At 38.7% G+C, this 24,947-nt stretch overlaps 2 protein-coding genes across 2 annotated transcripts in view; one reads left to right on the top strand and one right to left on the bottom strand.

Moving 5' to 3' along the window:
• znf609a (zinc finger protein 609a) overlaps positions 1-11,141 on the bottom strand; it is a 44,578-nt gene extending 33,437 nt beyond the window's left edge. Inside the window, exon 1 of the mRNA XM_020923925.2 lies at positions 10,749-11,141. The gene's annotated coding sequence lies outside the window, so the exon portion shown is untranslated. The remainder of the gene's footprint in view (positions 1-10,748) is intronic.
• A 1,245-nt stretch (positions 11,142-12,386) lies between these two features.
• On the top strand, positions 12,387-24,032 carry si:ch211-284k5.2 (uncharacterized protein CFAP97D2). Its single transcript, XM_055155779.1, has 6 exons — positions 12,387-12,549; positions 13,924-14,137; positions 14,941-15,021; positions 16,910-17,028; positions 23,217-23,400; positions 23,896-24,032. Exons 2-6 carry the CDS (start codon positions 14,045-14,047, stop codon positions 23,974-23,976), a joined length of 558 nt encoding a protein of 185 aa, XP_055011754.1. The 5' UTR covers positions 12,387-12,549; positions 13,924-14,044; the 3' UTR covers positions 23,977-24,032.
• The last annotated feature ends 915 nt before the right edge of the window (positions 24,033-24,947 follow it).

Here is a 24,947-nt window from a genome sequence, read left to right as displayed (position 1 = left end):
TTAAGTGTCTTGCCCAAGGACACAACGACAGCATTCATCTGTGGGAGCTGGAATCACACCAGTGGGTTAGTGGATCTGACCGCTCAACCTGTGATGTTTATGTCGAGAGCTGGATTCGAACCGCCAACCTTTAGATCAGTGGGCGAATGCTCTACCAACTGAGCTACTGCCACCCAGTGTGATGTCACCAAAAGCATTCAGCTCCTGTCAAATGAAGCTCACCATGGCCTGCACAGAATTTGGCGAATTTGGCGCCGAGTTCCATATTAGGAACATGAATAGATTTGTGGACTAGGAGTGTAACGATATCCAAGTTTCACGATACGATATCGTCACGGTGTGAACATCACGATATGATATTCATTGCGATATCATGGGGAAGCTCTCGATATGGTTGGGAGGCTCTCAATTAGGGATGTAACGATATCCAAATCTCTCTGTACAATATTTTCACGATATACATCTCACTGTATGATATTTATTGTGATTTACTGCGATATTTTGTGGAGCCTAATATGCAACTTTTTCCCCTTAAATGCCTTAACAAGACTTAATCCAAAGAACTAAGACTTAAAAGTGCTTACAACTGTTATTTCTTCTTGTAGTCTACACTGAAATGGAGCAAAGGATCATGGTCTATGTAGTTCCCTCTGTCTTTTTATAACTATTGCTGCACCATAACTCAATTTATTTGTTTATTTATTTATTTATTTGAGACAGAGGCAGCATACAATTTTTGCATTAACCTTAACAGGAGAGATGCATTGTACATCAGGTTGTAGCACCAGTGCTAATTTCCACCTGTCGTCCCTGGGCAGATTCATTGATTGATTGTATTTAACTGACCCTGACTCAACTGTTCTTGGAGACCTGTGTAGCATGTTTTGGATTGATGGGGGAAACCGGAGCACCCAGAGGAAACCCATCCAGACACGGGGAGAAACATGCAAACTCCACACAGAAAGGCCCGGGCGACCCGGAACCCTCCGCATGAGTGCTAGCCACTCAGCCACCGTGTCGTGTAATTCGATACATTGTGACGGTCCGTGGTATTATTGTGAAAAATTTGACGATACGATATCACAATATTTTGGTTATCGTTACATCCCTATTGTGGGCATAACGGCGAAAATAAAAAAATCTATTATGTCGAGTGGGTTAATATGAATATTTGAAGACCAAAATGAGGAGAAATGAGGAGAGAAGCGGTTACAGAGGAGGTTTTTTTTCAATACAAAGTGAATTGGAGCTGGAGTTGATGGAGCCAGAAGTGCACCCATGCTCACTTCCTATTTACTAGTAGATTAGCTATGTCTGTACAGTCAGTGGTCATTATTGGACAACATTTTTCATTGTCTGAAACTGATAAACAAGATATCTACCTAATCTTTTCCTCTTACAAACCACCCCTCTCGAGATAAACCAAATGACTCCAGCGACCAACTATTCAATGGAAAATTCACAGTTGTTAAGTTAGCATGTAAATGAGCTTACCCAAAGAGAACTATTCATACACTAAACACAAACCTAACCAGTAACCATTTGCCGCTGGGGAAGTAGTCAGTCCAATAAAATGATCATTAAAAAGTTAAATTTGCACCATTTTAATTTCCTTTCAGTCATAATTGGTGTAAGATTTCCTGGCGACCTTTAAACAATCCTGCTGACACGGTTCTGGCCCATTAGCTCCGCACTCTCTGGACTCTTGGCCTTAAACCAGTGGAGACTTGAGTTACTCTTCTGTCTGGAATCTGTCCCGGCTGCCAACTGCTTTCTACGGCCAAGGTCCTTTTAGTGGGTTTGATAATACAATTGTGAAACAGTGTGTAGACAGTACTGAATCACAACTTCATGGTGTTAAAAGTAGCATTTAAGTGCCTCGTTATGTGTATTTTTCTTTTTCTTTTTTTCTCAAGGGAATGGTTGATAATTTGACAAAAGGTTTGTTCATGGGTCAACTCAGGAAACCAGGAAAAGTAGGTGAGGGATGTGTAAACTATTCATGTGAAGTAAAATCTCAAGCGATTTCCTTTTGTGGTTTATATAAGAAAAATGCAGATTTAGTACAAGGGTGTTCACTAAAACAGACATAAACCAGAACTGAATGACGACTAAACCAGGAGGGAAGCAAGATAAAAAAGAGATAATCTTGAACTAAAGTGAAATCAGAACGAACCCAGGGCAAAAACAAAACTGAAAGATGAACCAAGACGTGTGTGCTAGTTAGTAGTGTTGGAGATTTCTAGGAGGACTGTATACGTGTACTGGGACACTTCAAAACAATACTCCGGTCAGAGTAAATTAGGACAAGCTAATGTATTTTTGGAGCCTTTAATGTCCTGTCTTCAATCCTTTTTTTTTTCTTCTTACTGTTTGATTTCATCTGAACTCTCCTTTCATCTGATATCTCTGTCAGAGACACAGACATTAGGTTAAAGATAAAGATTTGAAGCTCGAGCAGTTAGGCCACAAGTAACAGTGACAGTGTTATCACGGCGCTGAGGACCACTGAGCTGCCTACAAAGCCCTGAACTATATACACAGTTACTGAACTAGTTTGAACTCATTTACAACAAGTAGTAATAATTATAATATATGACACACATGGATCATTGTTAGAATTTGGACATTTTAAATTACTATATTCATCTAAAACAACTTAATAAAAGAAACAAGTCTGCCCACTTCCACGTTAGAAAACTGTGGTACCCGATGGGAGCTGATGTTGTCTAAACATCAAAACAGAGCCGTGAAGCTCTTGGTCCCTCCGATGGATAGCTACTAGGGACGGGCATTCGATGAAATTTTCTTAATCGATCGTCGGAAGAATTAACGATCGAATATCGATTCATCATTAACGTTTTTATATTAAAATGATCATCATTATTATTACTATCTGCACAAATAAATTAAACTTTACGACATATAAACCGTAACCACTCTAGAGCCACATCAATACGTTTGACATTATAATGTATTTAATTCAGTTTTGCACAACTCTCACAGAAACGAAACTTAAAACCACATCGCTAATTTGCATAAACTAAGTGAAGATAAAACTACAGCTCTTGTGCGCTGATGCGGTCAATTTCCGTCAGATTAAAAGACATGACTCAGTGGAATACAGGTTAGTGTGACCATATTTGTGTTTGTCAAAACCAGGACACCGTACGGGAGGAGGGAGGTGGGGACTCGTCATCGACATTGCGCGACTCTCACCTGGCAAAGCTGGACACCGAAACATATGTGCTGCTTTGTACACTGTGCACATGGACTCACACTTGTCCCGAACGCAACGGAAAGCGTGGAATTTCTTGTACAAATCATCATTAAATACGCATTTGCGTTTTGTTACGTTGCAGACTGACTGACTGTTTGTGTCTCGCTCCTTCTGATGCAGAGACACATGTACACACCTGTTTGGTCACGCTACGCACAGCAACCTACATTCGGTTTGTCGATTAAAATTAACGTAATCAATGAAATTCTTAATGATCAATTATCAATTAATCGACTAATCATGCCCATCCCTAATAGCTACCCAAACTGATAACACGAAGCATGTACATGTATTACAAATTAAGGAAAACAAAGCAAAAAGAAAGCAGTAGATGTGTAGTTGTGGTGGTGAGAAAATTACTGTTCAGCAATATAAAATCGACTGCTTAAACACGCATGAATCATTCCAAATACAACTTGTAGAAAGGGGAAATGAGAAGGGGAAACAATATAACATAGTTAAAATCTCTATACAGTCACAGACATGGCCTGATTTAACAAGGACTAAAGCCCAATTTATGGTCATGCATCAAACTGTCTGTGTCGCCGTGAACCCCCTCTGTCGACCGACATGTACCTCTGAATTTTTGTAACTACACGTCTAAACGAAGCAGACAGGGCTGTGATTGGTCCTCTCTACATCCACTCTACATTTACGGTACTCTGCTTTCCTGTTTCAGTATGTATACACAAACACAATCCTAGCCTCCTAGAATTGTGGCAGTGAATTACTTCCACAGTAAGTCATTAAACTCTTATCTATGGAAACAAATCACCACCAGGCCAAGTTACACATCAGATCTGTGTAGAGGCAACCCAGCTCACAAAAAGAACTGTCTATAAGACTGAACAATAGTGCACTGTTTAATCAATGGTCAATAAATAAATACTAAAAAAAAATGTGATTAGGGAGGTATCGGGAATTGGCCCAAGTCTTCCTTAATATACTCGCACTCATCAAAAATGTGTCGATACCATACACCGATGCCACTATTACACAACACTACGCATCACAGGTCACGTTCAGGAGGCCATTTGTTGTTCTTCCTAACTTCAATGTTTAGCGGGAGACAAAGACTCAGAAGACACGGCTCATCATATGCACAAATAATGCTCAATCATGTCATTGTCAATAGTTTGGAAGTATTTTATTATTAGGGAGGACGAGAGGAATAAGGCAGATTGCAAATTATGTAGTGCCAAGGTGTCGAGAGGTGGAAGGAAAACACCTCATTTAATATGAGCAAATTAAATCAAACATTTGCAAACACACCACAGAAATAAGTACGCCGAGTTTACCAAAGCTGGCACTAGCTGTCAACAGCCAACTTTAACCAAAGTTGATTGTCACTCAAATTGGATGGTGCCACTCCAAAAGACATGCACTATTTTGTATTATCTCTAGTAAAATGCACCTTTCCACAAACTTCATGAGAACACGGTGTATATATTTCAGTTCACCGTGAACTTTGGCCAAACTCAGTCAAAGTGTTAGTGTGCACAGAAGGAGCAGAGCTGATGATAGACTGACACAGACTGACCCAGAGCCAGAGGTCATGTTTACACTGGACTCCACTGACATCAGGCCCAACGACACAACAACAGCAGCTCCTCTGGTGTTAACCAGAGGGCACTGTGAGTCTGTGCTAGACGTGTCAACACAAAATAAAGATATGGTCTATTTTACTAGGGCTGTAGCTGGGTTTGGTAAAAGCTCTCAAAACTATTACACATCTCTATTTATCTGACCCAAACTGCATTCAAAAAACTACCCTAGCACGAGAGTTCATGTAAAAGCAACAAATTATTTATTTATGCATTAAAAGTACTAGGAAACAATGTATTTATATGTAAAACGCTGATTCAACTCATGATTCACATACAAGACTTCAGCGAACAACATTTTATATATATATATACATATATATATATATACATATATATATATATATATATATATATATATATATATAAATGTATTTATTTTTTTATATTATATACATATATTATACACACACACACTTTGGTCAAATAAGTCACCATCAGTGGTGTGAATGTCTATGAATGTCTATGTCACGAGTAAAAGAAAACAGCCCTAGAATTTACCAAGAACTTTACGTAAAAAGGCAAATTAAACTCACTCACTTCACTCCCAAAACTTCTACTAGCTCACCCCAAGCCATATCCTCTGCGATTGTCCTTATAAATCCCTAAAATCTAAATAAAATCTCTTCTGCCGCTGGACTTATTTCTCGCGCTAAAGGGTTAGCTCTCCTGCACAACATGTTAAACCCTCACACTCTCCTCGGGGTCATATAGACATGAAGAAAAAAAATTTTCCTTCCCACTCTCTCGGGGCGGGTCAATCAGATCCAAAAATGTATTTTCATTTATTTTCTCCCTTGCTATTTTTCTCGTTTGAGCGGGAAGGAAAAAAATGTTTCTTCGGGACTTATAGACCCCGAGGAGAGCGTGAGGGTTAATTAACAAACATGCATGAGATGACGTGATCGGCCGTGGAACGGTTCGGTTGTGCAGGTGTGAGTGCGGAACATAGAACCCACAACAATCGTGCTTGAGCATGATTCTGTTCTGTGTTTGTGTACAGCACTTTGGCCAGCTGTAAAGTTTTTAAAGTGCTTCATAAATCATGTTGGTATGGTATGAGCGCCGCATGGTTCTAAAGCCCTAGTGTGAGTGCGCCCTAAAGCTTAACAAAATTTATTTTTAGATATTTTTTATATAAATAAGTATATTATATAGAGAGTTTGTAGAACAGCTGACTATATAGTTTATTTTAAATACATTTATGTTTTCCTGCCTTATTTCATGTTCAAAGTATATTGTATTCATTTTATGTTTTATACATCGCAAAACTGCTCTAAGGTACATAGTTGTAGTCTATATTAATTTTCACTTTGAAAGTTTTGGTTAAATTAAAGTGTATGATTTTTTGAGAGAGAAAATTGTTAAATAAATGCATTGTGTAACTAAAAAATAATGATTTGAATAATCATGATTTCAATATTGATCAAAATAATCATGATAATGATTTTTTCCATAATCAAGCAGCTCTAACTGAAGACACCATTGAACCTTTAATTGACTAAATGCAACTAAAGTCTTAAAGAGTCGTAAAAATAAGTCACTAAATCACAGCCAACAACATCTCTGAGTGTGCACAGAAGCACTGGAGCAGGACTTCCAGTGTGAAACTACAGCACCTTCACAGCAGCTGCAGAAGACAGGGAGGAAACAACCAGGAAGGAAGTGAAAGTTCAGCCACAAAACACTAACACTGTTGAATTTGGGTTTCTCTGTAGAAATAAAAGGGGACGTCCTCCATCTGTAGATCAACAGCTTCAGAAGAAAACACCTGAAAAGATCTGCAACTGTCACAGCTAAATATGGAAACAAATACATCCGCTTTGAGCAAAAAAAACACAAAAAAAAAACACTGAAAACTGATGTGAAACTGCCTAAAGCTTCAACCTGTGAGAACACAGGTTTTTATATAAAGAAAGTGTACAGTAGTTTAGTGTTGTGATATTAGGGATGTAAATATTATCAGCCTAATCAATAATTGTGATTATTTAGGTCAAAATATAATCCTAAGAACTAAAAAAGGATAATAATTGTCACATTTTATAGGTAAAATAGATTTTAGAAATTGAATGGAAGAGACATTGTCATTTCAGAAATTTCGGTTTCATAAATCAGGCGGCATACTTGAGGAATGGCAATGTGTTGAGGCAACAGCAATGAAAGAAAATCAAGGATTTCACGGTTGCTTCATCATGGCATTAATAATTGGTAAATCGCTAAGTGTATCCTTTAACTTGTTTGAATTACCATAACATAAAAATGTATCTTGTGCAACACCTTGCCATATTATTTTCATTTAGTTTCATCTCGTAATAAAAGAGATTATGACTGACATTAAAAATTCTAAGACAGTAAGTCTTTTATTCTGCAGACTACACTAAAACCACTGTTGACTAATGATAACTGCTGACAAGCTGGGAGGCATAACAATTTAATGTCACCATACTCAAACTCAAACTGTTCCCAAATCTACTGGCAAATTGCCTCATGTCATTTCCAGAGGTGAAATCCTGTGAAGTGTTGCTCTACACTGACAGTTTATGGCCTTTATCTTTGAGTTCAGGTTCAGTCTGAGGGCGACTCAAACTCAGACTGGTATTTGGCGACTCTGCCAAATACCAGTTTAACGCCGACACCGCATCATCTGTCATCACTACACCGGGGCTACAGTCTAAAGGAACGGACAGGACCGGAGAATCTGTGGGTTTAGGTTTAATGTTAAAAAAGCTGAGCTGGGCAGATGGGGCATGCCGTGGAACTAAATGGAACTAAATCAATATAAAAGCTTTTAAACTTTTTGATACTTCCAGTGAAATTGTGAAAACTGTCAAGATTGTGTAAAAAAATAAATAAAAATCATGCTGCTTCTGTGTGGGAGATAATGTAACTGACCTTTGTCTCACAGGTCACAGAGTTCAGGCACTCCTCTGTGACCACTGACTTTCCACTGTGGAACAAGTCGGCAGCACTTTTTCATGTAACTGGACTTGAGGTAGAGTGGTTAAATAACACATTGAACACACTGAATGAAATCGATATTTAAAGCACAAAAGCTTTCAAAAGTATGTGACTGAGTGTGGAGCACTCTCAGCTAGATGGCTGCAGGTTTGACTCCCAATCTGAGTATGACTAGAACTCAAGATCTACAGATCTGTTTACTGCTGACAGGTTGCCCCAGTAGCACCGATTTAAGTATGGGTCAAATCCAGAAAATTTATTTCCCTCATATGTGAATTAACAGTATTTTTAAAAAGGAAATGGAAAAAATACCACGATTTCTTCATAAAGCCAGAAATTATCGTGACAAACTGCCAAAATGTCAACTTCGCAAAAATTGTGGAGACTTAATGTACTTTTATTTATGGTAGGACTCAGAAAAATATATTTTAGCCACAAATATTAATGCACTCTGATTCTGAAAAGAAATTATACAGACAAGCAAAAGAGAGGTGCCAGTGACAGTGAGAAGACAAAGCAAGAGGCTTGTACCAAAACTACAGCCATATGAAGCAAAGTATGTTTCTCTTATGTCAAATAACGTTATATACTAAATGATATATGAATTAAACAAGGGGATTCCCTCAGAATAATCCTTTTTTCAACATGCAAAAACAGAGCAAGGCCCCACATTCAGCCTGAAAAGCAAATTCCTTTGGAAAAAACACCATCCTATCACTTATTTATAAATCAATATGATTACAGTCTAACTGGCTCATTTCAGTGTTTTCAAAGAACCTCTTCTGTTTTAAACGAGCGGGTCACTTTTTGGCACAGGAGCTCCATGAATTAGCTTAGAGCTAACTTAAGCTAACGCGGCACAATTTTTATAATACATACAAAATGAAAGCGCAAATAAACATTGGGCGAAGAAATAATAGAGGAAAACAAGGTATATTTCAAATACGAGTGGTAATACTGGGAAAAACACATGTAAAAACACGAGCGGTGCTAAAATAGGCGAATCGTTCTAGCGGCGGTTGCTCTCGGCCCTGTGTCCTTTAGCCGAACGCTAACAAGCAAGCTAATACCATCGGAAACACTCGATATCTGCTAATTGCAATAACAGCGACATGCAAAGAAGCACACTGGGTTCACAGAAATGCCCGTAGATTGTGCAACAGTGTGAAAAATACGTGTATTTGAGACATTTTCTCACCCAGACACCGAGGCCTGCTGTGGCCCGCTATACTGCTAACGAGTTCCATTATCGGACGCGGTGTTGCTCTCTAGATTTCACAATTCCCTCTACAACTTTCTCACACTTCTGGACACAATACAGCCATTATACATGACTACCTGCTATTGTAAAACACATAAGAGATAAGATAATTCTTATTTGGTATTTATTACACGGCTATTTTTTATAAACGAAGACACAGCAGCTCATTTGTAAAGTGATAATACTGTTCGCCAATGCAGCGCCACCAATCACTCCAGCCAAGGCATGAGTGAACCCATTATCGGACATGATCATGGGATTTTCTTATTGTACGCTACTTTTATGCAAATATAAGGCATTTGGTTTTCACGCTTACTTACTCACTATGGTAAAGGAGTCAATTCAACTTGGCAAATGCAAAAAAGCCAGATAGAAAATTAAAATGTTAGAAATATTTTGCTGAAACACAACTATATTACCAGAATTTACACGTTATATGATTAAAAAATCTTAGACACCAAACCAAATGGATGTTTTGTCATTAATACAGAATATATACCATGAACTGTATAAAGATAGACGATGTATCCATTTTGTTTATATAAACTGGTATTATTATTTACCAAAATATAAAGGAATGTAGGACAAAATATTCAACATTTCTAGAATATGTGTTTAAGAATGAGAATGATAATAAAACGTTGTCTTAATTAGACATTAATGCTTACCCAAACTATCATCTTGAAAATTAATTGCATATAGGATCAAAACTGAAAAAGATGTGATATAGATGAGAAAAAAATATGTAGACTGTATTTTATAGAACTATAACAGAAAAAAAACGCAAAGGAAATAGTGGTTTAAGTAGTTGGTGGACTTGTTAGTTACTATGGAATGATCTCGTTACTAACATTTCCAAAGACTAAATAACAGAATTCACCAATTTTAAGTTAAATAGTGATCAAAAACATAAGCTATCTTAAAAAATTTTTTTTGTTATTTTGGTCATTTTTACCAATTCTGTACCGGTGTTGCCCAGTAACAGTTAAATTATGTAACTGTTCATTCATTGAGGTCTTTCCCCACTTCACAGTTAAGCAACAGTTCATAGCTTTAGTTTGTGGGCTACTACCATGGCTGCTACTACTACTACTACCAGTACTACCACTATTACTACTAATACTACACGTTTAACTTAGAAATGTATCCTTATTAATGCATATTTATTCATTTACATAGTCTTACTATTAATCAAAACAAGTAGCATCAAGTATGTAACAAAAATTCTGTGTTATATTACATCATTTCACGTTAACGAGCTATAAAACACGCAAATAAATGGATTTTAAGACAGAGGCTAGCGGTGTTTTAACTGTTACAACACTGGATGTAAAAAAGAACCGGATTTACAGTATGCTCTGTCGTTTGTTGTACTGCACTTGTTTGCATCATCTGGCTAGGAAATGCTATAAATTATCTTCCAATGTGATCAACCTTGCTATTTAAACTCATCCAGGTAGTTACAGTGGTTAAATATAGTGAATTAGAATTTCTTTACGCCCCCTTGTCCGATAATGGAAGCGTATCCCTTAGCTCCCCGGTCTCTGCAGACAAAGGCAGAACTAGCCTGCTAAGCTAACCCGCGTTTGAAAAACATACAGCCCCATAATCCACCAGGAATTGCGACCATACCTCGGCTACTCACCCCGTTAGAAATCCCTATCCGACCAACATTCATGTGCACTCCATAGGTTACAGTAATCCGGGTAAAACTGTTTATAAAAAGATCCAGAAGAGGAGATCTGAACGGTGCAAGCTGCAAGTCAACGTGCTCCCAGTTCACTAGAGCGCAGCCATGATCGCCATCACACGGTCGGATCTACGGGAAAACTGGCAAAACAAGCGACAAACATCGGATCCCCGCGTCCGTTCACCGCCTCCGGGTTGAAATAAAGCGCGTATTAGTGTGTCAAAGCCGGAGGTAGCATCCCGTGAGTTGTTAAAAGAGCGATATCCTTGTTTGGAGAGGCGCAGACGGCTACATGGACAGACAAACAGGGAGATCCGTGATGGCTAAATGGCGAGCAAAACCCGGAGACTGGAGTTATGGAGTCACTGGATCCGGAGTCAGGAGCGCACTGGAATGGAGTCAGAGGAACGCACGCGCACACACACAACACACATACACACACTCACATGCATACATACACACACTCACACACACACACACACACACACATTAACACACACTCACATACATACACACACTCACATGCATACATACACACACACACACACACACACATTAACACACACTCACATACATACACACACTCACATATACACATACACACAAACACACACACATACAAATACACAGGCATACATATACACACACACAATAACACAGGCACACACACACAAACACACACATACACACATACCTGCACACACACTCTCGTACATACACACTCACATATACACACACACATAAACACACATACATACATACACACACACAGACAAACATACCCCTACACACACACCACACACACACACACACACACACACTTCCATACATACATACATACACACATACACACACTCACATAATACACTCTAACACACACACATATACAGACACATACACACACATACATACACACACGCACTAACACACACACACATATACAGACACATACACACACATGCATACACACACACACGAACACATATATGCATACACACTAACACACACATGGATACACATACACAAACACATACAGACACACATATACACACACACACGAACACACTTAGACTTAAACTTTATTGATCCACAAGTAAAATTAACTGGACACAGTAGCTCACTCATCATAATATAATAAATAAAAATGGAACTAATAAATTACCAGAAAAAAAAAAAAAAAAAAAAAGATATCAAGAGACAGGTGTCAAATAAGGGATAATTTATATAAATGTATATTGTATAAGTCAAATGTAATATATAAGTCAAAATAAAATGGAAAAATATGTAAAAACATCTCAGCTATATACAAGAGATCATAAAGAAGATGGGTGAGCTTTACTTAAATTGCTTAGCTTTGACTTTCTGTTTATGATAAAAAGCAATATTGACCTAAACCAAGTTAACGATAGAAACATTGACTTCCTGTTCAAAACTGCAGAACTGTGAGATGGCATTTTATAGTATCAAGCTGCAAACTTTCATTTCTGTATTTTTATAGTTAAAAATGGTTATTCAGTGTCTTTTTGACTCTTAACCTGGAGTTAGAATTCTTTAGAATAATTTAAAGTAAATACAGAGCAGTGTGTAAAGATATGGGGTCCATCCATCCAGCCATCCATTTTCTTCCGCTTATCCGGGGCAGGGTCGCGGGGGCAGCAGTCTAAGCAGGGACTCCCAGACTTCCCTCACCCCAGACATGTCCTCCAGCTCCTCCAGGGGGACCCCAAGGCATTCCCCAGCCAGCCAGGAAGGGGAGGTAGGTGAAAACACTAATTTTCAGAGCAATGTAGGAATACCCAAATATAACTTTGACAGTGTTGGGAAGGTGATTTTTAAAATGTATTCCCCTACAGATTACATACCCCAAAATGTAGTTTGTAACGTAATCCATTAAGTTTCTCAAGGTGAGTAACATAATCTGAATACTTTGGATTACTTGATTTGCTGTAGAGTAGCAAAGACTAGGATGGTTTAGTCCTGGTTTAGTCCTGGTTTAGATCTAGTTTAGACCTGGTTTTACTCCTGGTTTAGTCCTGGTTTAGACCTGGTTTTAGACCTGATTTAGATCTAGTTTAGAACTAGTTTAGTCCTGGTTTTAGTCCTGGTTTAGACCTGGTTTAGATGTAGTTTAGATCTAGTTTAGTTTCTGGCAATGAGTGGAAACTGAAAAAAATATAGCCCTGGATATAGCCCAAAATGTGAAAACAGGAAAATACCGCAGTGTAATCCACTTATTTCAACAAAGTAACTGTAATCCAATGACCACTCACTGAAACAGTAACTGTAACTGAATACAGTTACTCATAATTTGTACTCTGATTACGTAACTCTGGTACATGTAATCTGTTACTCCCCAACACTGAACTCTGAGTAAGCTAATGTTGAGTGGTACGAGTGGTTATAACATGCTTAAAAGCTCATAAAATTTGATTTTACATAATACACCCCTTTACAGTAAAATGCAAATAAAACTATTCCCGTAGATGATTGAATTGAATTAGTTTAATAGCCTCTATTCTAGTTGGAAATTGTATAATGCTTCTAAATGAGTAAGCGATCCTTCTTACTCTTACTACACAGCTCAACTGTGCCTCTAAATAGCCTGTTAAGAGTGTATTAGTTGTCTATAATTGCTTCGATGGGCTTTAGCCAATGGTATATAAATACATTTTATATTCCACTAGTTAAAAAAAAAAAAGTCTCATGTTTATTATGTTCTGCAACTCCACAGGCAGCCTCAAGAGGGCGATAATAGCTAATATTTGCACCACATTACACTGACTTACCTTTCTTCATTTGAGCAATTCCAAAAAAAATCAAATAAAGCAACTGCATTGACCATTCAACAAATAAAAAAGAATAAAAAGAGAGACATAACATCACCACACAATTCAATAGTTTTGTTGCTTGATATGAGTAATAATTATAACATTGATTAAGCCTGATTCCAAGCCAATGGACTCAATATTTCACAGATTTCATACATTTTATCTTTAAGCAATTACATTTACAAAAACATTTACTAATTCTAACCACCGTCCAGCGTGTTAAACCCAGTGCCACAGTTTTGGAGGTGCTAAAATATCCTGCTCAGTAATAATTCATGTGAACTTTATCTGTTTGCATTCAGATACAGAGGGGTTCATTGCCATGGAGACGACCCCCGCACTCCAAAACAAGCTTCATTCATTGATAAAGGGACATTCTATTGGCATGTTTCAGACTGTCTGTAGATCGGAGAGAAGCAAAACATGCATCGCTCATACCAGCCCCTGAAACCTGTCACCAACCGGTACCTGCAACAGAAATGGGACCAGGAGAATTTTGATAACCATCGCAAGAAGGTAAGAAGGAAATGTACTAAAACCATACATTGTTTCTTTTAAGTTTTTACATTTTGGTGATGTTTAGATGAATTATACATACTAAAATGTCTAAATTACACAATAGTTTTATAATGAGTGGACCAGTAAAAATAATTGACAACACTTTTACTTTGTGAAATGAATGTTGTACTGTCAGAAAAATATCTTAAAAAGTGCGTAAACTATTTGTGTATTTCTGATGGAGCATTTGGTGTTGATAACAAGTATTCTGTTTAAAAATTCAGTGTTACTTCCTGTATTTTTGTAGACTTACATTTCTTCTTAAGCTGAATTTCACAAACTTACACTTAACTGATGTAAAACTTAGAAATATTCACCACAGGTACTGATCCAACAGACGAAGTATTTATGAGTAAAACACAAAAACCTGCTGAAGTCGTACGAGAAACCTACTAAAAGGTGCATTGCGTAACTTTTCTGGCGGAGGGTCCATCATTGCTTTGTCTAGAATGTTCCGTGATAGAAATTAAGCCTATCTATTTCAAAGGAGACAACTATAGGCTACATTACAGGTCAGATCTAGGGAGAGGCAACCCTATTCACAGAGAGAATTATTGGGGTTTTGAGCAATACAAACACCTATAATGAATAAATGTTAGATAGATGTGTTTAATGTTATATCGTGGAATATTCCAGGCGAAGCAATAACATCTTCATGGACACAAGCAGGTGACGGACCCTCCACCAGAAAAGTTGCGCGATGCACCTTTAAGATGTTCTAAGTTCTATTGTTAATGAAAAATACAATGTTAAATGTTCAGGTGACGTCGGCTCTGCCTGTGGTGGACACGAAAGGCTCCAAAACTCCAGGCCACGTACAGCTCAAGCTCAAGAAACTGCAGGTAAAACATACATCCAACAATTATGTGGATTAAAGGAGATATTTTAAGGGTCCGATATGACGCTAGTTTATGTTCTAATGTCGTTTCCTTGTCACAAACACACCTGGAGTTGTGTTTTGTTTCATTCACTCATGTTTAACACACAAACCTGCACATTTAGACTGAGTTCTTCTCTCAAACTGAAAATTGTTCCAACTTGTGATGTCATGTGAGAATACAGGAAGTGCTCCACTGTGTTTTTAAACTTCATACAGCTTCACTGGAATGATCTGGATGATTTCAGCCCTAAAATTGCCAGTCTCTATTGAACTAAAGGTAAAAGGAGCTGTTAACATGAAAACTACCATTTAATGACCTCACAAGCTGGAGCAAAGCATTTTGAGCTTAAACATGTATGAATGAAACAAAACACTCCACTATGTTTTTAATGAGGAAATGAGGAATAAGTTTGATTTCTTTTTTTGTGATCAAATTTTTATTCATGTTATTATTTGCAGTTATACATATTACAGGTAGCATTGCATTTTTCTCCCTTCTAAATCTCTGCTCAGTTTCATTTCTCTCCAGTGACTAGGTCAGGAATCAAAATACACTAGACAATTCACAAAAACCCCGGGTTTGTAGTGTGAGTTCGGGCAGCAGCCAATCAGCGAAGAGCCAGACGTTCTGTGTTGGCAACAGTTCTCAAGATCGAGGATTTAAAGCCGGAACAAAGAGAATTTTTGGTGAATTTTATCAAGGGGAAAGATGTTATTGTCCTTCTTCCTATGGGATTTGAGAAAAGGTTAATATACCAGTTATCCCCATTAGTGGAGCATTACATATGTCATGACCAAACAGCAGCGATTGGTAAAATACCGTATTTTCCGGGCTGTTAGATGTGCTCTTAAGCCTCCAACCCCATCAAAAAACGACAGCGCCCTATAATCCAGAGCGCCCTATACACGAATCCACTCGAGTGTCCCAGCACGACTTCAGTAAACTACAAAGCCTCACCACCCGCAGAACACACAAACACACACGGAGCAGACAGCGGCCGCACAGCGAAAAACACCCACAGACACACTCGTCACTCCACGCCGATGAGGAACGGAACGGAGGAACGAACCGAAAAAGTGAGTGCAATGTGCCACTTCTAGACACAACTGAACAACTGAGTCACTGTGAACACGCCGACAATCTGTTGGTCCCAGACAGCACCCTCCCTACACGCCACAACTGAACAAAGCCCAGAGTCACCGTGAACGAACAAACAAAACTACTCACCCATCACACTGTTGTGTTTCCTTTAAAGTCCAGGGCGGTTTATTTGTGAAAAAAGTTCGAAAATAGACCATTTAATGACAGTGCGTCTTATAATCCAGAGTGACTAATAGCCCAGAACATAAAAAAATACCTGCCTACCATCAAGCGAACGAATTCTAATGCTGCGAGGTTTCTACGAAGTGAAACCAGCTGATGAATCAGGATACATTCTAACATTGCTTATCTTTAAAGAGTTTCCTCGAAGTGACATTAACAATGCAACCCCAAACCACAAAAATTCTAATTTCTTCAGCAATTAGAAATGTGATCTTAAAGCTGCAATTGTTTCTGATTTGAAGTGCTTTTAATACAGTTTTAATACTCAGGTTTACTATAACTTTTCTCGTGGAGGGTCTACAAAAAGCTTGTATCTGTGGACAATACTTTGAATGAACTGTTCAATAATATAATATTAAAGATAATGCTGTTTTTATTACATTTTTTCATTGTCAACCATATTTATGTTTAAATCTAATGTGATGGACCTTAAAGTATGATAGTATTAAATCCTAAAGGTGTTTCAAAAGTTTTTAGCGTTCTAGCTTTTATACTTGTGTTTTTCATAGTTTTGGTGTGTGTGCAGCTTCAGGACGAGCGTCTGTCCATCATCGACAGAGACAACCGTCTGCTGGCCTCCAGACTGACCTCCATCATCTGCTCCAGGGGCCTGGTGGACCACTGCAACCACTACCACATCAAGAGGTGAAGTGTGCCTGCCTCTGTGCTCTTTGGTTAGGTCCAGAATGGGATTAGGAAAGAGGGAAGGCTGTCAAAAATACTGGACAAAAGAACTAAATCTGACCTTTTTTATCTATATCAGAATTAGTAAGACCACATGGTAATATGAAAGAAAGTTTACAGGGTTGTCAAAAGTACTGATACCTCGATAATAACCTATACTAAAACTAAAAAACTATTAAAACGTAAATCAAAATTAGATTTATTTCATTTTATTTTATTATCATTGATAAAATATACAAATAACTGAATATGACCTTTTGGGTATGAAGTATTTTTCATAGTATCAAAATAGCAGTAATATAATAAAACTTATACTCTGGTTCGACTTGTATATATAACATTTTTCAGACTGACAGCCACAAGAGGGCGCTCTAGGCTTGTGTGTCAGTTTTCTTCGCATATCTCCTGCAGAAAAAGCCGCTGTCCTTCTGCAAGTTATGAAATATGCAGCAGAAAACGGTAATCGAGCAGCAGAAAGAAAGTTTGGAGTGAGCGAGAAACTTGAATTCACTGGATTCAATGAATTTATTTAGTGATGTGGAGTGAGATGGAGAGTTTGGTGAACTTGTTAGGTTCCAATGTTTATGCTATATTTAACTGAATAACTGTTAATATGTTAAGTGAACATAACAGACACCTTTTAAGTCTGTTGTTCTTTATTCTGTTTTTACTAGAACTTGACTTTCAACATGAAATGTCGGTTCCTGGTCTCTGATTTCATAAAATAAATTTCCCCCCAAAAGGTGACTATAGTCCACTGCGACTTATATATGTTTTTTCTTCTTCATTACACATTTTTTGGCTGGTGCGACTTATACTCCGGAGCCACTTATAGTCCAAAAAAATACAGTATGTCCTACTTGAGTATGGGAGTTTTTCTTATTGATTACATTGTACTTTCATAAGAAATATTGAAAAAGTAAATCCATAAATGTTGAACCTGATCATTTCTATTAGTGACTAGACCCAAGAATCCAATGTATTACAATGCAAATCTGCATTTAAATTATATTAATTATAGCTGCCCCCATCTGTATTAAATATGATTGGTCTATAGTACTGCAACAATCTACTGGAATTTTGAAAGGAGGTGTATGGATAGTGGAAGAGGACAGTTCCTTGTTGGACCATTTGGACTCTTCGACTGTTCTGCTGTTGTGAATAGTTTTTTATGATATTGACAACACAGCACTGCAGTCTTCATTTTTTATCCATCAGTCCATCCATCTATGAAGCATTGTAAAACTCATTGCTGAAGAGATGAGAGGATGTGGAGGAGAAGGTCAGTTAGAGCAGAGGATTCACAGCAACCCCTCCTCTGAGTTCACCTTTCCAGACTCCTGATTGAAGTCCACATTGTCTTGTGTCTGAATTCAACACTTGAATAATGTATGTGCACGGCTCTGCTCATTATGTGCTGAATTATACATGGAGATGTGACATACTGTATGTTTCATTTACATTTACCTGCACATTGTCCCATGGCTCACTCCCCACTTTTAGTCAGGCTCCAATTCACTCTTGGCTCCTATATCTGCCGGCCTCTGTGAGCTTCATTTGACTGGAGTCGAGCGCTCACTTAGTCCATGTCACTACTCAACCAGATGTGAGTTAATGTAAAAGTACATTGTAGTGGTCCAAGATTTACTACATACAACATGTAGGGGGGAAATGCAACTTAAGGATTTATATGACGTAACAAAACATGAAATAATGCAACTGCATCTCAAAGTATACAGTATATATAAGAGCTAAACCATATGTGCAGGAACAGGCCTAGTGCGTGAAATACAAATATTCAAATGATTTTATATTGTCATCATGAAGCTTCTGTCACTCAGGAGTAACCAGAGCTTTTACTGAAGTCAGTATATTACTCAAAAGTTCTACTGGATTGTGCATTTATCAAATATTTTGAAAGTCAAAGCTCACCAAAACACAAACTGATGTGCTCATAGGGCAAGACACTTCACTGGCATTATTGACTCCAGTCCCAGTAATGTGTCTGGTTCTGAGGGTGAATCTGGTATAAAAACCTGTTAAACACACCTAGTAGCATGCAGCCTATCCCTGTTGTTTTGTTTGTCTTGATGTAGGTCTGGAGATGGACTTGTAAATGGGACACAGATGATCTGAGCCCTCCTTGTTTGTTCAAAGATGGATTGTCTTTCCTAACAAAAATGGCCTCTTTAACTCCCCTCTCAAAACTTCTTCTTCTCTCTAAAGCATTTGTCTTGTTCGGCAGAACAAAATTTTTATTTTTTTTTAAAATTGTAAAGAAAAGTTCAGAGTTGTAAATGTTGTTCAGTGGTCATGGATGGAGTGGGGGTCTGAAGTCTACCTGGAGCATTTACAACGCAGCGGCCCATTAACAGTCCACCTACCCTCTGTCTGAAAAAAAATCTGGACTACATGGGAATGAACAAATGATATGACAGTGGCTTTGCAGCCTGAAATGAAACAAAGCTGAAAGAAACAACGCATCACAGAGTCAGAAGAGTCAGCCACTGACAGCTCCTCACAGAGCTTCAGCAGAATCGCTCTACGTCAGGCAAGAGAGAAGTAAAGGCTGGTTGATAGTTCTGCATAGGGGCTTTGATTCTCATAGGGTCTGATCTTCCACACCTGGTTTGTCCCATTGAAAAAGTCCGTTTAGGCTCAGGGGGTGGCCCAGCAGCAGCATGTACCTGTTTGGGCTGGGCACTGCAGGATCAGCCACCTCAAGGCGAACCAGCTGTGCAGTCTCATTTTAGAAATTGTCTTGTTTATAAAATGTACTATACAAATAAAGTTGGATTGGAGTTGGATTGGAGGGAGTTCAGTTTGGGGACCACAGGATCGTCTCTGCTGTTTGCAGATGATGTTGTCCTGTTGGCTTCATCAGACCATGACCTGCAGCACTGGGGAATTTTGACCAGAGTGTGAAGCAGCTGGGATGAGGATCAGCTCCTCCAAGTCCGAGGCCGTGGTTTTCAAACTGAAAAAGGTGTCTTGCCCTCTCCACATCTGGGTGGAGAGTCCTTGCCTCAAGTGGAGGAGTTCAAGTTTCTCAGGGTCTTGTTCATGAGTGAGGGGAGGATGGAGAGTGAGATTGACAGACTGATCGGTGCAGCTTCTGCAGTCTGCCGCTGTATCGATCAGTTGTGGTGAAGCTGAGCTCTCGATTTACCGTCAATCTACATTCCTCCCTTTACCTGTGCTCATGAGCTCTGGGTAATGACCGAAAGGATGAGATCGCCAACACAAGCGGCTGAAATGTGTTTCCTCCGCAGGGTGTCTGAGCGCTCCCTGAGAGATAGAGTGAGGAGCTCAGTCACACAGAAGGAGCTTGGAGTAGAGCCGCTGCTCCTCCACCTCAAGCAGAGTGGCTGAGGTGGCTCTGGTATCTGTGCCTCTGGAAATGTCCCGGACATGTCCCACTGGGAGGAGGCCCCGGGGAAGACCCAGAACACGCTGGAGGGACTATGTCTCTTGGCTGGCTTAGGAACAACTCGGGGTCCCACCGGAGGAGCTGGAGGAAGTGTCTGGGGTGGAGGAAGTCTGGGAGACTGCTCAGACTGCTGCCTCCGCGAGCCAGCCCCAGATAAAGTGGAAGGAATTGGATGGATGGATCAATTTTATTTAATTAAAATTTCTTGTTTGATTTTTCTTTCTTCTTTTTTTTTTTTCTTTTTGATTTATACATTTTGCTTGATGTTTTAAACGTGTTCTTTGAACTATTTGATTCAAAATTGATTCCATACACATCCAGTATGAAACAGGATCAGAGCGTGTGTCACGTCGGGGTCATTCCTGTAATTGACTAATGTTTCATCTGGATGTAGGAGTAATGTTCTGTGTTTTAGCAGCTGGACGTGTTTTTTGTTGTCAGTCTTGTCAGTCATTCTGTAAATGGAGCAACAAACAACTTTAGCCCAGATGTAAAATCAGCCTGAGGTGTTTAACAGTGAGGCATTTGTGTTGGATCAACCTGTTTGGAATTTCGAGGAGAATTTAGAATTCCATTATTTATTTAAAAAGTAAAATAACATTACCCACCTGAGATGAGTCTGTTGTGTACAGCGTTCACTGAGCAGTGGGGAAGGTGGGGAAGGGGGAGTATATTTACGACAGTGCGTTTTCACAAGTGACCTGTTGGGGAACACTACCGCTGAAGTTACTTAGTTCTGTTTTTAGTGGATTCACAGTCTGGTCATTTTAACACATTGGCTGAGCTGGGCTTGTGCTCTGCTCCACAGTATGTTTCAGGATTGTTTCAGTGACCATGCCTGTGACAGTTCAATGTCAGCACGTCTATAAACCATAGCTCATGTGTCGACATACCACTTTACTCTCAATATTGTGATTATTTAATTGACAAAGCCAAAATTGTGCAAACAAGTTGTATACTTTAGGTACAGTAGTCGTGGTAGTTGATAAAAAGATTTAGGTTAGTCTAATTCCATAGAAGAAGCAGTTTTTTCTTGTGGCAGCTGTAAATAGACTAATAATGCAGGATTACTCAAACATGTGTGGAGGATGAGGTAACAAAATTCTAACATGGCTAAAAGCTCACAGGGATCCATTTTCCATTTTCAACTGCTTTAGCATAATATTGTGGTCATGGACAGAACACATCCACCATCTACCTGCTTGTGTGAAATTGGGATCATTGGGGGTGAAGTTCATTATTTTTTAGTTATCAGTATTAGTCATGTTTTTGCACAGAATGAAACAAGCCAACTCCTGGGCACCCTGGGTAATATTTTCACATAATTACATATTTCAGAAGTTGTCTTTTATTTATTTTAATTTTATTGATTTATTTTAATTTTACATTACAGCCTTCGTGCTCCGTGGTTGTTCTCTCTGCTCCCTCATCCTCCACACACACGCAATCTCAACCACACACTAAAATGTATACTGTATTGGCCTTATTCCAGAAGTTGCTGTGGGTGCCGCCATCATCATTTGGGTTGTATTATTTTGTATTATTTTGGACTATAAAGCTGTTTTAAAACTGTTTTCAGTAGCTAGGACCACGCCAACAACGACATAGTGCGAAGAAGTTTATTGATAATGTACGAAGCAAGGCAAAGATGGCTGGGTTGAGACTACGGGTGGAGGCTCCGTCTCAATCTACAATTGGCCCAGCCGGAACGGGACCCCCCCTGTAGGGGTCTTATGACTGAAAGACAAAATAGGGGATGGGAGGGTGGGGTCGAGTTCGCCGAGACAAACTGGGATGATGGGAAAGGCTGCTACATATAGGCTTCTGGGAAATTCGAGGCGTGGTCGAGGTGAGTTGTGGTTCGCTGGTGAGAGGAGAGGGCGGCTGAGGCGTGGTCCTGCTCCTGAATCTCAGTTAATCGTATTAACTACATTTAAAGACTCCAAAGCAGGAGTCTCCAACCCTTTTCCCTTTACATAATAAAAATTCCAGAGAGCAACTCATTTTAGCGGTGTCAGGAAATAAAGTTGTGCCTATGATAACATTATTGTTAGTTAGTACGACCACAAACGTAAATATGTGTCTGCATGTATGTATATGTATGTTATGCATATGTGTATAAACATTTATATTGAGTATATGTACTGGATATCTATGATCCTTATACGTATGTATGTACATATGTGTGTACATGTATATGTATGTGTGTATGTACATATGTGTGTACATGTATATGTATGTGTGTATGTACATATGTGTGTACATGTATATGTATGTGTGTATGTACATATGTGTGTACATGTATATGTATGTGTGTATGTACATATGTGTGTACATGTATATGAATGTATGTGTATGTACATATGTGTGTACATGTATATGAATGTATGTATGTATGTGTGGATATGTTTATAGGATAGGTTATGTTCATGTACATATCAGTATTTTTGTTATTGTTTTTGAATTTTGTTGTACCTGGCTCAAACAAATTAATAAATAAATGAAATGAAAGTATACATAAGAGCCATGGCAAGACTTAGATGGGGTACAGACAGATAAAACATAAAACATCAATCATTATTTATTTATGAGTGCACAGAGTCAGGCATTGGGATTGGGATTGACGCAGTACAGGAGTATTTAGAGACAAAAGTGGTCAGAACAAGGTATAAGGACAAAGTCTTAATCTAGTTTTTGTACGTGTCTCCTGTGTGGTCAGCCTGAATGCAGAGCGCCGCAGACAGGAGCTGCAGATCGTGGGGAGACAGAATCTGGACATCTATGGTCGTCTGTCGTCCCGTCAGTCGGAGTACAGAAGACAAGTGTGGCTTCAGGACTGGGAGAGGACGACCAGACTCAGAGACGACATCTCCAGATACCCACCACTGTCCCGGGACAAGCAGGTCCTTCTCTTTGTACAGTCTATGACACAATCACTCAGTCATTTAGTTTATGGTACAGTCCAGTCCTCCCAGACACATTTGTCTGTTCTTGTAACATTTAGAAAACAATTTGACTAATGTAGTTTACTATAAGAAAATGTATTACATGTATTACATCATTCATAAAAAATAAGATGTTTGATGAGTAAAAATATCAATTGTTGCACATGTATAGCTAACATATTTGTTACTTAATACTACACTTTTATGGTAATAGTTGTATAGAAAATGTCATAATGTGTGTGTGTGCGTGTGTGCGCGTGTGTGTGTGTGCGTGTGTGTGCGTGTGTGTGTGTGTGCGTGTGTGTGTGTGTGTGTGCGTGTGTGTGCGTGTGTGCGTGTGTGTGCGTGTGTGCGTGTGTGCGTGTGTGTGCGTGCGTGTGTGCGTGTGTCGTGCGTGTGTGTGTGTGTGCGTGTGTGTGTGCGTGTGTGCGTGCGTGTGTGTGTGTTTTTCAGAGGAGCCAGAGGAAGGTGAAGTTTGCTGCAGAGAGTGGAGGCCAATCTGAGAGCAGCATCAGCACAGACAGAGACACATGAGACCAACTACAGTTTCATCACATCACGGTTACTTTAGGTTCATGGTTTTCTTTAGTTTCTGTTCAGTTATTTATGTTAATAACAAAATCACAAGTGCAGTGATTTTTTACAGAGACGTGCAAACATTTAGTAAGTTAGCATTATGCATTAAAGTGATTTTCTTACCAAAAGAATGCAAGTTAATATAAGTAACTGCCAAAATAACTTGATAGACTAAAAGGTGAGTTAAGTAAGTAATTTATTTTTCCAAAATACAATCAAATGTATTAGTATATTATGACAATTGGTATTTGACAATTTGCTTCCAGTGTTAATTTCTCTCATTTCAAGTGTATTTTCAAGTGCAGTTCTATTCCTTTTGAAAAAAGCTTAAAAGCTTCAAATTTCAAGGAGGCACAGTAGATCCAACTCAGTTGCTCTTTGGGAAGGGAAGTCAGTAAAAAAGAGGATAAAATCCAAGGTCAGTGGTTTAAAAGTCAGTAAAAAGATGCAAAAAATCTTTATGGCAAATAAAATGCTTTATCCTTTAAGGCATCCTTATGGACGCGTTTCAACTCAGTATGGGACAAGCTCAAAGCCTTTTTTGTTGTCCAGTAAGACATGCCGTAAATTAATTTTAAACAAAAAGCTTATTTAATGGTGCAGTGTGTAACATTTCTAGTAGAAGGTCTCCAACTGCTTGTCTCCATGGTAAACTTATTGTTTTGTCTAGAACAGGGGTTTCCAACCTATAGCTCGGGAACTACCAGTATCTCTCCACCCTCGTCCAAGTAGCTCGCTAAGGGATTTCTGAATCACATGTATTATGCTGAATAACTCAAATGTTGTTAATTAGATGTCTATTACCATTGTACTTTTATATCATTTAGCTGCATCATTTCTTGCAGCCTCTAAAAGTGGTAGCTCTCTTGTATTTTTGTTTATAGGGTTAATAGTATAGATTAGTATAATAGTATAATAGTATAAAAGTA

Source organism: Boleophthalmus pectinirostris, unplaced genomic scaffold (genome assembly GCF_026225935.1).
Source record: "Boleophthalmus pectinirostris isolate CB_2022bp ecotype Guang Dong unplaced genomic scaffold, ASM2622593v1 HiC_scaffold_2, whole genome shotgun sequence".
Classification (NCBI taxonomy): domain Eukaryota; kingdom Metazoa; phylum Chordata; class Actinopteri; order Gobiiformes; family Gobiidae; genus Boleophthalmus; species Boleophthalmus pectinirostris.
This window is presented reverse-complemented; position numbering and strand designations above follow the sequence as displayed.

Coding starts and splice junctions, on each gene's coding strand:
- si:ch211-284k5.2 (XM_055155779.1), top strand. CDS start 14,045: ATGCATCGCTCATACCAGCCCCTGAAACCTGTCACCAACCGGTACCTG. Junction 15,022..16,909: donor TCAAGCTCAAGAAACTGCAG/GTAAAACATACA, acceptor GTGTGTGTGCAG/CTTCAGGACGAGCGTCTGTC. Junction 17,029..23,216: donor AACCACTACCACATCAAGAG/GTGAAGTGTGCC, acceptor CTGTGTGGTCAG/CCTGAATGCAGAGCGCCGCA.